The 17,151-nt window shown below is 35.1% G+C and overlaps 1 protein-coding gene across 1 annotated transcript in view; it reads left to right on the top strand.

Moving 5' to 3' along the window:
* Nucleotides 1-6,513, top strand: part of LOC120637482 (regulation of nuclear pre-mRNA domain-containing protein 2) — a 31,633-nt gene extending 25,120 nt beyond the window's left edge. The window contains exons 13-15 of the mRNA XM_039909349.1: nt 2,568-2,647; nt 3,689-3,770; nt 5,019-6,513. Of these exons, the coding sequence (XP_039765283.1) occupies nt 2,568-2,647; nt 3,689-3,770; nt 5,019-5,773 (917 nt within the window). The 3' untranslated portion in view covers nt 5,774-6,513. The remainder of the gene's footprint in view (nt 1-2,567; nt 2,648-3,688; nt 3,771-5,018) is intronic.
* Nucleotides 6,514-17,151: the final 10,638 nt, after the last annotated feature.

Genomic DNA, 17,151 nt, shown 5'->3' with positions numbered 1-17,151 from the left:
TTATATGTGCTGAACTTGTAAATAGTATACATCCAACTTACTACTGATACACTAATAACTAATGCAGAAGCCTTATTGAAATTGCTTGGACATTAACTCACAGTTAAGTATTTTGCGTGATAATTTCAAATCAGAAAGCAGATATTCGCGTCACCCTTTAGCCGTAGTAGCCTTGCGTACTTAGTTTAGTTAAACAAAAAAAAAAAGTATGTATACATATTTATTTATATAAATAGGAGGCAGTTATTTCGAAATCACAGATAGATGCTTATTTTTTTAAATATTTTTTTATAACCCCAAAATATATAAAACTTATTGCACGTTTTGAATTAAGGTTTAGCTGTTAGCAGTTAAAAAAAAATAATTACTACTAGCTTTATGCTGAAACTAGTGGACCGATTTTGATAGAAGTGTGTATTTTAGTCTAATTAAAATATTCCAAAAGGACTCAAGTATGTAAAGGGGAGTATTTACATAAACGATATTTTAATCGCATAAAGTTTTAAATTATAATTTGCCTACTAACAATTGAACATACTAACTGTCAATTTTACAATTACTTCCGTATTTAGATTCGTGTAATCTTAATCGGTCCAGTGGCTTTATCGTGGTGTGTGCACTAGCAAATGAACATACAAACTTAAAATTTTGATAAAACTACAGTAAAATTGTAAGTTTGTAGTTAGTAGTTTTTATCTAAATCTGCCTTATGGGCATCAACAATTAAACATACAATGTTATTATTTTACTATATTGATTGTATTGCAAGTTTTATATAAGTTTGCCCACTAAAACATACAAACTTAAAATTTTTCTTAAATTTAGTTCAACGGGTACATACCACGATAATATTTTAAGACTTGTCGATATTTCGACCCAGTTGCATGGATCGTGGTCAAGACGGGACTGAACTATATTTAAGAAATGTTGATTAACCACGAAAATCTTAGTTTAGGTCTTTAAACTTACAATTGTAGCTAAGTGATGATTACTCGATGCTCAGCGCATACATGACTATCCAGTAACTACCCAGATTAGTAAAACCCGTCAGGGACGTGCCTACACAAATCTCTGTGTTTACACAAATCAGGAAATCAGCATAACTTCGAGTAAAACTAACTAGAAATGTTTACAGTAAACCAGCCCATGTCACATATGTAATAAGTACATACTAATTACATGACATCGCCTTTTGCATGAAAGAACAATGGCGAACTCCCAAACAAATTGTTGTTGAGTTTTTTGTCTACTAATGAAAAATTAGTTAAAGTGTATTTTACGAATTCCTTAACATTTTCTTTTATACAAAAGTTCATTATATTTTCATGTGAGATCTCATTCGCCATGCATATTTGTGAATTAACTCTTTGACATTCTTAATAAAAACACCTACAAATTGTTGTTTTATTTATATTCTAAGATGTTTGTGGTTACATTTGATGTTAACTTACCCTTAGGTATGACTAATAAAGTCATAAAATTAAAATTAATACTATCTGGATCTAAGATAAAGAAGATCCGCATTTTCTCATTTACTGTTTTGCTCGGATGTAATTATTTTCATTAGGAAAACTTCAGACAAAACACAACTTTGATAATTTATGATAAGCACCTCAGATTAATGAATAATACATTTTTCTGAGGTTGGTACACGGCACTGAAAAAATCAGCGCCAATTTACCTCCCTCACAGATTTTTATGTTCTTTAGACTAGTCAATTGAGTTCTCAATAAAAAATGGGTTTGATTCTGGACTTAGTCAAGCCATAAGGATTATTTGAAAAAATATGTTTTATCTAAATCTGTATTAGTCAAATTTGTAGACGCTCACGACGAATTCTATCAACAATTTTTTCGTCATTGTTCTTTGGTGTTTTGATTTGTACTTTTATTTCCTTTCTATAAGCAATAATTTTGTTTAAATACATTGAATGTGTAATAACAAATGTGATGTTGTGTTACGTCGATCGTCGAATCTTGATAACCGCCAAGTGTGTGGTTGCTGGTATAATTACAAGCGCATGGGGCTTAACACTAACACCTTGGGGTGACGGATAGAGGGCAGCACTTTGCAGGATGTGTTCTGGGCATGCCCTGCGAAGTGGTGGTCTGCAGGGCTAGCACGGGCGGGAGATAAAAATTATATCCCCCGATTATATCCCCAGACAGGGGGTATAACTAACGTGCCCACCTGCTAAATCACTGGAACACTGAATAGGAGAAGTTTACCCCCTTTTATTAATGCACATATATTATTTGGATATTATTTCCACTTGTGTGCCAGTGCTATGAGAGTTGAGTTGGATATGGAGAAGATAAATTTATATCCTTTTTCAGGGATATAATTGTCTCCTGCCCATTCTAGCCGTGCTGATAGTAGGTGATGGTTTCCCACTTACAATCAGGTGGACCATATGCTTGGTCTGTTAAAAAGAGAACAAAAGTAAAAATTATACTCGGTCAATTACACTTTATCCGGTTATGTATATGATATATGACGTAACACTGGAAAAGCATTGACCTTGAATAGTCTGAATACACCTTAATTAGTGGAATTATCGCTTGCAGATGTGGATCACAGGAACCTTATACCTTTGACACATCAGTTACCCGTCCCGCCGCTGCACAATCCTATGATCGAGGATCGAGTAAGTAATTAGAGATAATATCATTTTTTTTTTACTCTAGATTGGCTCACGCTTGACAACTATCATGTCTGATGGAAAGCAATGATGCGGTCTAAGTTGGGGCGCGCCTGCGTAGAAAATGCCTATTCACTCTTTCCTTGAAGGCATTCAAGTTGTATGTGGCAGGTAACTCCTATGCCGTAAGAGCGTTCCAAATGAAATTCCAGAAATGTAGATGAAAAGCTCTTCTTGAAGTTTATATTAGTAGTAGAGAGCTTTTTGTTGAATTTGTCCGTGTGTAATACGGCCTAGCAAATTTCTGCTGCCAAGTAGCATTGTTGCAATGCTGTGTTACGGTCTGGAGGTCGTGTTTGCCGATGTTATTATAGCGGCACATTGCAAGACAAGTTCCTTACATGCCCTTCGAAGTTTTGCTCTGATTATAGGCGACGGTTATTTTTAGTTTTGACGTTACAATGAGCAATTGTATAGTCAACCTGAGGATGCTCCGGTGTCGGAGCGAAACGTGCGTGCATTGCCGAAGATCTGTTTGGTTAGGACATTAAAGAAATTATAAATTACGCCGTACAGACTCTCCTGCTTTTCGCGGAATATAGCAAATTAATTCATAGTATATCGTGGAATTAGTCAGTGACGCCTGCTTCTATCCAGTAGAACATATTATTTACTTTTTTATGTCCGCGTTGCAACTAACTCTATATAGCTAGATCAATAAATTTGTTGGATAGAACATTTGATAGACACAGGTGTTACTTTGCAGAATTCCATGATATATTATGAAAATTAAACCTTATTTGCTATACTCCGTATGTTGTAATTTATAATTAAACTAGCGGTACCTCGCCTTTAACTTTCAAAGGGGAACTTTGTGTTACATGATTTTCGTAACTTTAACCGAAGCTCTCAAAAGGAATAAAGACCGCGGAGCATAGAAAATTAAGTTTAATTTCATGAACACTATTCAGCATTTATAATATAAGTATGGATTGCTTTATGTTTGTATACTTCATTGTATAAAAATGTTCTTATTATTTTCTTCAGGACTATCGAGTGCCGACGATGTTGGCGCCTACAGACATCACGGAGAGCGTGGACATGGATCTTTCGGAGGACGAGGAACAACGTAAGTAACCATCGTCATCCTCATTAGAAACCCATTACCTTCCCACTACAGCGCGCGGGTCTCCTCTAAGAATGAGAAGGGTTTAGGACTTAGTCGACCACGCTGGCCTAGAGCAGATGTGTAAACTTCACACGCCTTTTTAAGAATATCATGGAGAACTCTCAGGCATGCAGGTAATTCTAAATGTTTGCCTTCACCGGTAATAGTGATACTAAACTGTTTAAATTAAAAACGCACATAACATCGAAAAGTTAGAGGATAAGTGCCGGGTTTATAAATGGGAAATCCGAAAGGGAAACTGAAATCATTATCGATTTGCCAACTATCAAAAGTCATCATATTAAACCATTACCGGCCCACTACATGGCACGGGTTTTCCACGATAAGGGTATAGACTGTAGTCCAACACGCTGGCCCAGTGCGGATTGGTAGACTTCACACGCCTTTGAGAATATCATGGAGTACTCACAGGCATGTTTCCGTGAAAGAAGCAAATGTATATAATTGCTTTAATTATAGCCGGACTTAAATTTGAACAGTTACAGGTGTGTGCTGGAGATCGAACTATGAACCTGGACTAGGTTTATAGTTCAATCTCCCACACACTCCATCGGATCGTATGTGTCATCGTATAAATTGGTAGCCTACCTGAAGTGCTGAAGCTGAAAGCGCCATAAAAGCAGCGTCTGTTATTTAATTCCACTACAAGTTAGCTCTTGACTGCAATCTAATCTGGTGGTCAGTGACAATGTAGTCAAAGATGGTAGGATGTCTCACCGGTTAGGGATATTTCAGTTTGCTTAAACTCATACACCTAATTGGTTTCTACGCGGTATAGAACCGGAAGGTTAAAACGAATGGCGCCCGGTCTTTGTTGGTAGGGTGGGAACTATGGCCCAAGCGTCCTGCCAGACCAGAGAAAAATCAGCAATTATATATTCCTTTATAGCCCCGGATGAAGAACCATCTGGGACCTTTCACTACGCCACGGAGATCTTATAAATCTTTCATTGCATTTTTTCTTTATTCTTTGCATTTTTCTTTATTGCTGTTCATCCAACAATTGTTTTGCTATAAAAGTGATGTTCATTAATTCATAGCAATCTTCTGTCATTCCCATCAGTGAAAGTGTTCATTAATTCGTAGCAATCTTCTGTCATTCCCGTTTGAACTAAGAGGCACTGTTTTCACTGTGTAAATGAAATCTCTTAAATTATGTTCCCAAGTTAATGATTTTTTTGTTCTCAGAAGGCATGTATAGCCAGAATCAAATCCAACATCATCGGCACAGCTTCAACAACAACAACAAGGTGCTTGTCGGCGGTGACATCGTCAAACAAAACCACAATGAAAAAAGCAACTCGAACTTGATACAAATAAACAGCATCAGCATCATAAAGGACGGATCTCACAGCGCACCATCGATGCCACCTCTCTCGAATCCATTCGACAACATGCCGGATGGCCTGAAGTACAATATACCGCAGACTTTCCAGAACAAATCGGCGAATTCCCAGAACAAGCAGGAGTTCAAACCCCCACCAGAATTCCAGAACAACCAACCCGATTCGCAGAAACAACAGAATTTCGCTAACAAACCGTCCGAATTCATCAGTCAGCTGCCAACTTTCCCATTGCAGCCGGAACTCAAATCTCCGCCAATTCTCCCAAACAATCAATCAGACTCCCAGAGTGATCAGCAAGTTTTTGAGGAGAAGAAAAAATCTAATGTTAGTGCATATGAAGAGGATTTGAGAAATCGCACCTTGAACAAAGTTATAGTGGACCGGAGGAATTCTTCTTCAGGGTTCGAAGACTTTACTGTGGACAGTGATTGGAGTCATAGTCCTAGACCTTTGATAAACCAACGGTTCCCCAGAAATTGGGGACCACGGACTAACCATAGAGCCCCGGGTTTTATGCCACCGTTCTGGCCCAGAAACGGTCCGCGGCCTCCAATCATGGGTCCAAGATGGGGCCCGAGGCCGCAAAGATTCTGGTGAAGTGTTAGTGCAAAAGAGTTTTTATTTATAGTTACAGATAACCTCTATATTAATTGTAAGAGTTTTTAAACTTTAGTATAGCTGTATATTAACCATGCTTAGTTTTATTTGGTCGAGTTGTAGCGGAAATTTTGGCTTGTTTCAACGTTTTATGCACCTAATTAAAACTATTATGTCTGCCCAGTTTGATTTTTATTTGTATGTTATACTTACTACTTGTTATGAGCTAAATTGATAAGTACCCCCGATGTATTGAATTATGGTTTATTGAACCTTTTTATAATTTATGATATTTCACAACACTTCATAAATTAGGCTTTGTTTTGAATATAGTGAAATATATAAATAGATAGAACATACTATAGCAAACTACTTTACTGTAATGAATATTAAATTTTATACTATTATTTCATTATTTTATTCACTTACCAAGAGAGTTAAGCTGGAATTTTCTAAGTGGATTTACTACAAAATAAAACTGTGATAGTACCTAATACGATATGAGAAAGATTTTTTAGCTTTGTAAAAAAATCCACCATCAAATTAAAAAAGTACATGCTCATTAATGTTAAATTTTTTTTCATTTGGCATTATCTATCCCTATCCATATGTCTACCGGAGCACTACCATTTTTAACTTGTATAAAAAGTAATTGTTGCTGTAATTCACAACGGACAACTATTATTTAATTTTTATCTCAACTCCCGACCACTGATGGGAGCTGGTAAGTAATTCGCTTAGGACCACAATGTTACTATTCTTTTCTTTACTCTCAATATATTAGGGTTTACAGGATGAAGTTTAAATTTTACAATACAAATCATTATTTTTTTCTTTTTTTATTGATCAACTAAGAGTAAAAACAATTAAAGACAACAAATTCACCTCGTCAAACCACACAGGGTTTATGTGATAAGGCATAATGATTTTTGAATTTAATCGCTTTACCTTTAATTACCCTCATTTTCTACACCTACATTTCTGCCATCTCTCAATATCATTTATATATTTTCGATAGAACTCTAAAAAGTATTTAAAGGTATTATGTGACAACAAGTTTACTTGCAGGGAAATATCTTAATTGTAAAAAAAAATGGGAATAGGCTGGGGGTAGAGGACTACGGTTCATGTCGCTCAAATTGAAAGTATTGTTGTTTGTCTTAAAACCGTTTAGATTTGTACGTTTGGGTTGTTAGTCTTGAGAGTTGATTTTCTAAGTTATGAAGATAGACTTTTAGGTGCTTTTAGGAACACCACATTTAATCACATTATGATGTGGTCCGCCGAGTTAAAAAAATCAGCTGCCAACTTTCCCAATGCACCCGGAAATCCAAAATCGACCAAATTTTTAAATTAAGGCAAATCTCCCTAATAAAATCCGGAATTCAAGCACCAGCCGCTCAATTTCCTGCACTCTTACAGACTTTCATAGTTTTTAGCTTATTTTTGAGTAGAATGGCGGGGAAGTTTTTGAATTTAGTGCAAGATGAATCTAGAAGTCGAAGCTTGGAACAATCAAACTGTCATTATAACTTGAGGCTTCGCTTTAAGGCATTAATTCTCCTGCCATTTTATCTTAGGTACAGCCTTCACATTTTTCACCGAAATGTTTTACAACGATCTCAACATATTTTAACCACCTGACACTAGCTTTTCAAGTTTCTTATTTAAAGTAGAGTAAAGACTATAATCAGTGTAGTCATAAAGATGGCTTAGTAACGTCCCATTTCGTTTATTTCATCGATATACTTTGTTAGGTATATTGAAGTCACAGTTTCCACTATGAAATAGATTAAAACATAAACGCAAAGTGCATTGTTAATAATATCCTCGCCTAATGCACCATTAGTATTGCAGTTCGAGAGATTTCTCTACTGTGTTAGAACCAGTAGCCTGGGTGTAATTTTTTATATAAATTAACGTCCCATACATTTCAGCGTAAATCTGTCGTTTTAAATGGAGGTCCAATCGTCAAAATTTGGCAAATTTGTGTACGAAGACCAGCTGAAAAGTTCATCACTTCTTTATTTCAATTCAATTCCTCTGTTTGAAAAGTAACATCTTCCTATAATTTCTACCACACAGCTAAAATCCTAAAGATTAGTAAGACAAAACATCAGTCTATAAATTCATACATTGATTAAACAAACGAATTATATAGTAACGACCGAATCTTCAAAAATTGAAACGCTTTAATAACATTATCCTGTAAATAATTTTGGACTTGTCAATGCATAAATTAAATGTGTTGAAACATTATTAAGGTTACAGACTAATTTCGTCAGAATTGCTCGGGAGTAATCAGCGCTTATTATAAGTAGGTATACTGATGGATATATTGTTTGTACGACTAATTGAATATATTGAGTACCTGGGTAAAATAAATAATTAAAATTATACTCGAAAGTAGGATATGATGACTCCTGTTTTAATCGCTTTATTATCTTTAGTTTAAATACTCCCTTGTTACATTTATTGCTTAAGATGTGTAACGTTGAAATGATACAAATGTTGCCGGTGATATAAGCTGCATTTTACCTCCCTTTTCCCTTAGAAGTAGTTTGATACGTAATAGGTTTATATTTAGTAAGAATAAACTGGCAATGCGTTTAATGTTATCAGGAAATCCATGAAATTAGCAATTCGTTTAAAGAAAATTGCATACATTCGTTCATGTTCTAATTATCACCTTTTTTTTCTTAAATTTTGGAACATTTTTGTGAATATACCAATTTACAAATATGTATTTAGTATACACTGTCACTATTTTAAACAGTTCTCTTCTGCAGCATGAAAATCGTGCCCCTTAGTAAAATTCCATATAACATTATGCTGTGAAAGTAACTAAAATTAACTAGCCTGGCAGTTTCTATGTCTGACATATGGCGTATTTATCTTCTTTACCACATAGGCAGCAGAACTAAGCCTGTTCGATAAATTATTTACATGAGGGCCCCATTGAAGTTTAGCATCTAACGTTATTCCTAAACAGCCGACGCATCAACCAGGTTCAGTTCCTTATTATTAAGTAGCACAGTTTTTTTCACATGTTTAACATTTCGTAAAGCTAATTTCATACACAAATTGATGGATAGATTTGTTTTCCCAAAATACCATAGCGCGTTGTAGACCTTCTTTAGACCTGTAGACCCGGAGCTAGGGGTCTGAAAATCCTAAAAATATGTAATCAACGTGCTTAACTCTTATTCCTCTACAACCATATCGACTCAACATCGATTGGATTTGAATTAAAGCTATGTGACCAAACTAATGAAATGTGAACTTTATGTAACGTGACATCAAGTGAATGTTTCAATTCTTGTTCCAGTAGAAGTGTGTCAAGTGGATGACATCACACACGTTAACAACATCTCATGTCGCATAATATAAAGCTTTCATTTCAATTGGATTTGAGTTGGTGTTTTGTCAAAATGGTTCACGGAGTTCATAAGACGTTCTTACTGCAAGCAAACAATACTTTATTTCAAATATGAACATTTAACAAAAATCTAACCATACTTACTTTCCTAGTTAGATTAGAACTCAAAGCTGGCAAGTATTATTTTTTTAGTTTGAAACAAGCTAAATTTTCTATTTAGTACGACCTACAAAGATCTCAAATGATTTGATAATATTTCGACAAATTTAACGAAAGGACAATGTTATTTGTAAGAGAGTGATAGAGCCTGGACATGTATTATTCTATTTTTCCATGTTGGTGGCGTAGGTGTTATTATTGGCATATAATAAAAATAAATTGTCTTCCAAAAATTGGTGGTAATATTTTAACACGTTTTGCTGTTTATTCGTAAGACAATAAAACAGAGCTTTTGAAAAGCTGATTGCTTTTATTTAATTTATTTATTGTATCAAAAGTAGCAATTTACAACTAAATTGTATTTAAGGAAATTTACAACGTTTAAATGAAAACCGAAATAATAGTTCAGAGGCTTTAGAGGTACATTGTTTACTGTCTCTGGGACTCATCTATAAAACTGAAAAGCTAAAAGTTTGAGTCCACCATTATTGCCATAGTTCTTACTGCTGCTGTGCTGTTGATGATCATGGCTGGCGGTTTTCATTTAAAATCAGGTGATCTGCTTTTCGTTTGCTCGCTGTTTAATTATAAAAAAAAAAACTTAGTTGATGTACCTACGTCATCTAAGTCCGCATTGGAGCTTCTTGATAGCTCTCTGCCTTTGAACGCAGAAGCCTGAGCCGTGAATATTAAATAACAGATGTTAAAAAAACAGAAAATTGCACTTACCTACATATAGAGTTTCAATAAAAACGTCGTGCTGTAGTAAAACATATAATTTACTTCAGCAATATTTTGAATTTTTGTCATTTTATATTGCTAACAAAACATTGAGTTTAGACGAAAGCGCTGCGACGCCAACATCTTGTCCAAATGAGTCTAAATATACCCTTTAGCTAGTTAATAAACACTAACGTTTTATTCATAATGAGAGCTAGCTCGGCCAAATGTATCGCCATGTCCTGGTCTCGATTGCTTGGTGATTGCCACTCTCCAATCCTTCATGCTTCTCAGGATAGGTTACGAGTATCTAATATGTATAAGTATCTTAAAAGATATCAGAAGTTAATATGTCTATGACTCTGTTATTTCCATAAGTAACTACTTAGTATTACTGTAAAATTTCTAAAGAGATAAGTTGTCCTTGAACACGTCCTAGTCGATATACACCAATACTTCCTGCTTCTCAGGATAGGTTCAAGTATCTTATGAATATAAATATCTCAAAAGATATCAGAAGTTAATATTTCTATGACTCGGTTATTTCAATAAGTAACTACTTAGTATTACTGTAAAATTTCTAAAGAGATAAGTTGTCCTTGAACACATCCTAGTCGATATACACAAATCCTTCCCGCTTCTCAGGATAGGTTCAAGTATCTTATGAATATAAATATGTAAAAGATATCAGAAGTTAATATTTCTATGACTCGGTTATTTTCATAAGTAACTACTTAGTATTACTGTAAAATTTCTAAAGAGATAAGTTGTCCTTGAACACGTCCTAGTCGATATGCAGTACATAATACAGAACATTCGTATGTGTGTATGTTTAGAATATGACACATTAAGACGCCAAACCAAAATTGAACCATATGTTCATCTTGCTAAAGTACCTTATTCTATTCTACTAAATTTAGGTTCCAAGCGTTTCGGTTGTCTCTAAGTGGTGTCTAAACGATTTTTGGTTTTAAATTAAGGTGAATGTGATCCATTTTATATCCATGTTATAGCGTTTCGATTCTGTAAAACCAATTTATAAGCGTGCAAGTTCCATAAGGGCATCATTCGGACGCAGTTTGCAGTGAACCTGTTTTCTGAGGCCAAGGCCATGGGTTCGATTCCCACTACTGGAAAATGTTTATGTGATTTGAGCATGAATGTTTTTAGTGTCTGGGTGTTTTATGTATATTCTAAGTTTTAATGTATATAATTCATAAAAATATTCATCAGTCATCTTAGTAACCATAACACAAGCTACGCTTACTTAGGGGGCTAGATGGCGATGTGTGTATTGTCGTAGTATATTTATTTATTTATAATGATGCAAACGTGGGCCCAGCCTGCCGGGTATGTGGAAAAACCCAAGTTAGCAATCTTACAGTTGGGAGCATTCAATCGCGAGTGTTTGTCACAGATCATTTTTATATCTAGTTGGAATTAGTAGTAGTAGAGTTTAGTGAGCTCATCCTGGGAAGTACCACCGCCATTTTTAATTTTGTCGGAAGAAGTATTGCTGTATTTCGATTCGATGAGCGCTTTAGGCCTTAAATCAACACCGTAGTTAGGATGATGCAAACCGGGCGGCACTTTGTGAGACATGTTGCTTGCAAATCCTACGAAGTGTTGCTCTGTCTGTAGGCGATGGATTTTTCCTTTCCACCAGCAGGGCTAGCACGGGCGGGGGATAAAAATTATATCCCCGATTATATCCCCTGCCAAGGGATATAATTATCGTACCCACCTGCTATAAATCACTGGTACATGGAATAGGAGAAGTTTACCCCCGTTTATTAATACACATATATTATTTGGATATTATTTATACTTGTGCGCCAGTGCTCTGAGAGTTGATAAAGCTGTGGGAGAAGATAAATTTATATCCTGACCCCGGGGATATAATTGTCTCCTGCCCATGCTAGCCGTGCAGTTGGACCAACTGCTTTAATCGAATTATTACGTAAAAAAAAATTTAAGAACCTAGGTATTCATATTATATTATGTTCAACTACTCATGTAATAGATTTGTTTGTCTTTAAATTAAGAAAAAAACTATTTTGTTAAAAATATATATAGGTACCTATTAGTGAAAGAAGAGCTTTTTTTCAAAAGTATTTTCCTTATAATTGTTTAATTTAATTTTTCTTAACGCAAATGTAATTAAATTGTTGTTTAAATTATAAGTCAGCTAAGGAGAAATTAGCTATACATGTTAGTATGTAGTATTGTAAAACTGTATGATTGTGGAACTGTGGATTGTGTATTCGGTTAGCGGCACGGACTTTGTATGGACTGAGGACTTTGTGTTCGCAAACGTAAACCGCGTGTAAGCAAACATTAAGTTTAATCTGCTGAATTTGACTGTGTATTTCAGTATAATGAGTTTCTCTAGTTCCTAGTACGATGCATTTATTATTCAGTTTAATAAGCAAATAGTTGGACAACGCTTTTGGTCGCAGACGATTCCCATTGCGATTTTATTTCACTACAAGTTAGCTTTTAACTGCCATCTCACCTGATGGTAAGTCACGGTGCAGTCTATGTTGGTAACGGCCTAACCTGATAGGAGTACGGCGGTGATATTAAACAAATACCCCTAATTAGTTTCTACGCATATTGTACCGGAACTCTGTATGGCTTAGCGGCTCGTCTTTGACCGTAGGGTGACTAGTGACGGCCGAAGCCTCCCGTCAGACTATTAATCGTCTTGATTATTTGATTTCTCGCAATGACTTTCATTGGCCAACTACTTAATTGCTAAGCTGTGTTTATACCAAGTGTTCAGTTACACACCTACCGATATTATCTAACACTGTAAGAATGATTATATTCCACGTTATTTACGTTATGTACTGATAACATTATTATATATAGTTTAAGTATTATTTATTTTACCGTGTAGTTTATTTACGGTAGGGAAATATGCATTAGTTTATTTTATATATGTACTGTATTTTCTAAATATTAATATGTATGTATATTCTTAGATCTCTGCGCACCGCTATAAGGATGCATATGTGAGTCAATTCCTCATAATGGTTGCCTGGAAGAAATCACTATGAGTGATAAGGCCGCCTTTGTTACATAAATTTAAATGACTTGTACCTTTGTTCTCTTTTATTGATTTCTGTTTTGTTCTTGTGTGCAAAAACGTATTTTTAATTGATTGATTGATTGATATAGTAAATATATATGGAAAGTTACTATTCGTAGTACAACAGATTATAAAATCATTGCTTTATTGTAATTTCAAAACATTATTAGTCTTAATATGTTTATCTACTCCCGTGCTTTAAATCCCACTATAAAAGATTCTGGAACAGTTTATTGCCATCATTTAATCACCTCGAAGCGCTTGAGTCGAATCTCCGCCATTTTACTTCTTGAAAATTATTAACATTAAGTAAAAGTAAAGTAAATTGTAATATACAAAATGTAAATAACTACTTTTTTTTCTTTATTCCCCTTCAATTTAGCCCTTGACTGCAATCTTACCTGGTGGTAAATGATAATGCAGTCTAATAGGGTAGCGGGCTAACCTGTTATGGAGTGTGGTAGTACCCCTAATCGGTTTCCAAGCGACATCGCACCGGAACACTAAATCGCTTAGCGACACGTCTTTGCCGGTAGGGTAGTAAAAAGCCACGGCCAAAGCTTCCCACCAGACCAGACCAGAGAAAATTCAGAAATTATAAATTCCAAAATTGCCCTGCAGGGAATCGACCCCGGGACCTCCTACTTAAATTCACAGCGCTCACCGTTGCGCCAGGGGGGTCGTCAAAAAGCTACTACAATAAAATAATATCGTAATTGTATAATATTAGGTTACTTGGACTTAGCAGTAAGCTAGCTGTTTCAGAATATTTTATAGAGGAAACACATTATGTATGTAGATAAAGTCTTGTATGCAACTGTTGATAATTCTCTGATCTTCCTTCAAAACCGGCGGTAGAGTCACTACAAACAGACTGACTTGAAGTTCCAAAAGTGCTTATAAACTGGGCCTACTTGAAATAAATGGGCCCAGTTTATAAGCACTTTTGGAACTTCAAGTCAGTCTGTTTGTAGTGAATCTACCACCGGTTTTGAAATAAATGAATTTTAAATTAGGTACTAAAACACTCATGTGCTATTTTCCCATGAGGCAAAACCCACATACGTGTTTTATTACCTAAAGTATTTTACAACAGTTGCATAAATAACTAATACTGTACTATACCTCCTTTTTTTGGATAACTTTGTTAAATGTTAAGACTGGAGATGCGTGTCGAGTTGTCTTGGAATTATTTTATTAGTTTAAGTGGTAACCAAATTTCTTTGTAATTAGTTTTAAAATAAATAAGTGAACGTTTGCTAAAACTAAGTTTCCTGCTTGTCCTGCATCTGCAAAAGGAGCCTACGTATCTTACACGTTTATTTTCCGTCCGTTAACGGGTTCGAAAAAAAAACGAGTCAGACGCTGCAGGACAACTCAGAATCTCAATTTTTACAAAATTACAGTCTTTTATTTCTTAGTTTGAGTGAATCAGTATAAAGTATTATGTCTTTTTGTTTATCTATCTACCTATTTTTGTTAGAGATCGCGTCACGTAAAAAGACCACTGATGATCGACTTGTGCAGTAGACAATTTTACAATTGGATGCGAATGATATTATTATTTATCAAGCTAGATCAACACATGTATGGGTATGGGAAACATAAACGGGAAATTTAAAAAAAAGCTATAACCTTCCTCAAGAATTTCGCAAAAACGTTTGCCGAATCCAACTGGTAGTTCCAGATATTAGCACGTTTAAAGCTAAATACAAACTCTTAAGTTATATATTACTCGTAAATATGAACTTTACTTCGTGTTATAAATGTTAAAATCACTAAGTATAATAAAAAAAACAGGGTTAACACGCATTCATATGTCATTTATATAAAATGCGACCGTCAGAGCTCTTTTTACGTGTCACGCTGTGTACCAATTTATTTTATTATTTTCATGTTATTTGTATTAATATTACGCTTGCAATATTCGTCTAGTCTATTATTGTTAATTATTTTAGCTTCACGAGTAGATAAAGGTCGATTAGGTACAGATGCTGGCACCTTAGTTTTACTTACACGATTTCATAATCCGTGCACAGACACCTGTCGCGTAAGTACACTTTTGCTAATCAAACCGGAGGGCGCAAAAATCTATTTTCTTCCAATCTATTTTATAGGTAACATAAGTAACAAAGACAAACAAACAAACTTTCGCATTTACAATGCATATTGTAGTATGGATACTAGCAATTGCCCGCGACTTTCTTAACAAACTTTCAACCCGTATTATGTTATATGAAAAATGCTTTTAAAAACGTAGATCTTTCATACAGTCTTTCAACATCCATTTCCCCCATAATGGGTGGATTTACTAAATAAAAAATAGTCAAATGTTATTCCCTCTGTAATCGAATACCTTCCTTCGAAAGTCTTGTCAAAATCTGTCAAGTCGTTTCGGAGATTAGCCCGAACAAACAGACGGACAGACAAGAATTTAAGTACCATGTGCACTTTTATATGCATGCAGAAAGAGATTTCTACGACACAGGGAATCCTAGTGTGGAAATAACAGACTGTATTCTTTGGATTATTTTTTGTGTTTGTTAGAAATTAGTAAATAAAAAAATAATTTCTAGGGAGATAGGTACGGATAGGTATTTCGTAAAAAGCCGAATAAACATAAAATTCTATTTCATTTATAAGTACCTACCTACTTAGCATATGTAGATAGATTTCTGCTTAAAATGTGGTCTACCACGCATTAATGTTTAAACGTGATGCGTTGCGGTTATCGCTAGTTTTGTCTGTTTAATTGGAAATGCATGAAAAATGTATTCCATTTTAGAATTAAAATGATCGTGGTGTGGCAAACCAACGGTTAACGCGGGATTTTGGGAAAAAAAAACTAAAACATATTCGGACGAATTCGCATTCCACAGCTAGTTTAATTTTATGAAATACAGATATCGATAAGAAAACGCATTCTACGCACTCTGGCACTTGGCTGAATTAAATAATTGAGAGTAGAAAATTGAAGGTTAGATCAGCACATGTCAATATTTCAGAATGTCGCAATCGACAGAAAATTTATTAACAAGTAGGTATATTTAGAGATTTACAAAAAACTTTGCAATTTTTTTTTAAACCGTTGAATTTTTATTCACTTTGCTAATAAATACAAATACAAATAATTGATCCGTCTGAAAATATTGGAAATTAATAATCGAAATTGACTATGATATTTGCCACTAGCTGGCGTATAAGTCAAGGAGAGTGGAGTATATGGCATATACTTACGACCAATCCAATTTATTGTTTTTAAATAGCGTAAACTACACAGACGTCTGACGTAAGCGTTACTTCCGTCAGAAAAAAATCTGAGTTACTCCCTAGTCGCGCCTAAAGAAGTTTTACTTCTTAAAACACACTAGACAAGCACTTTTTACTTATTTAGTTTAACTTCGAAATTAACTAAACCATACAAAACCTCTTTCGGTAATATGCACTCAGGAGGTTAGCTTATTGTTTAGTTAGAGCCAAGTCTTAGAAAAAAAGTTGTTAGTTTTAATGTTCAAAAGCTTTCTGGTATTAGTTATTTAAAGAGAAAGAGCTATGCTTGGTATTTCTTTGAGTTAGCAGATCCGTAACGAAGTGAAAGAACTAAAGTAAATGACATAGCCTTTCGTGCTAGCATACTAAGTTTGTCGGAGGACCGATGGACGTTGGAGTCGAAAGGTCCTAGAGTGGAGACCGCGTATTGGTAAACGGAGTGTCGGACGCCCCCCAACTAGATGGAGCGACGACCTCCGAAAAGTGGCAGGCTTCGACTGGATGAGGAAAGCCGAAAATAGAAAAAGTTAGCGCTGCTTGAAAGAGGCTTATGTCCAGCAGTGGACGCACGATGGCTGATGATGATGATGACACAGAGTTAAGAACAGACAGATACCGTGTACACGACTAATATTGAAGCATCAAAAACCACTCCACTTTAGAATGGTTTCTTAGTTTCTAATTTAGCAGATAGCAGAATTATTTTACTATGTTCTGAGCGTTCTCCATAAAATGTGAAAATGGGAGCTGGCAACA

Source organism: Pararge aegeria, chromosome 1 (genome assembly GCF_905163445.1).
Source record: "Pararge aegeria chromosome 1, ilParAegt1.1, whole genome shotgun sequence".
In the NCBI taxonomy this organism is placed as follows: Eukaryota; Metazoa; Arthropoda; class Insecta; order Lepidoptera; family Nymphalidae; genus Pararge; species Pararge aegeria.
The sequence above is the reverse complement of the archived record's forward strand: the minus strand, read 5'-3'. Positions and strand labels throughout refer to the sequence as shown.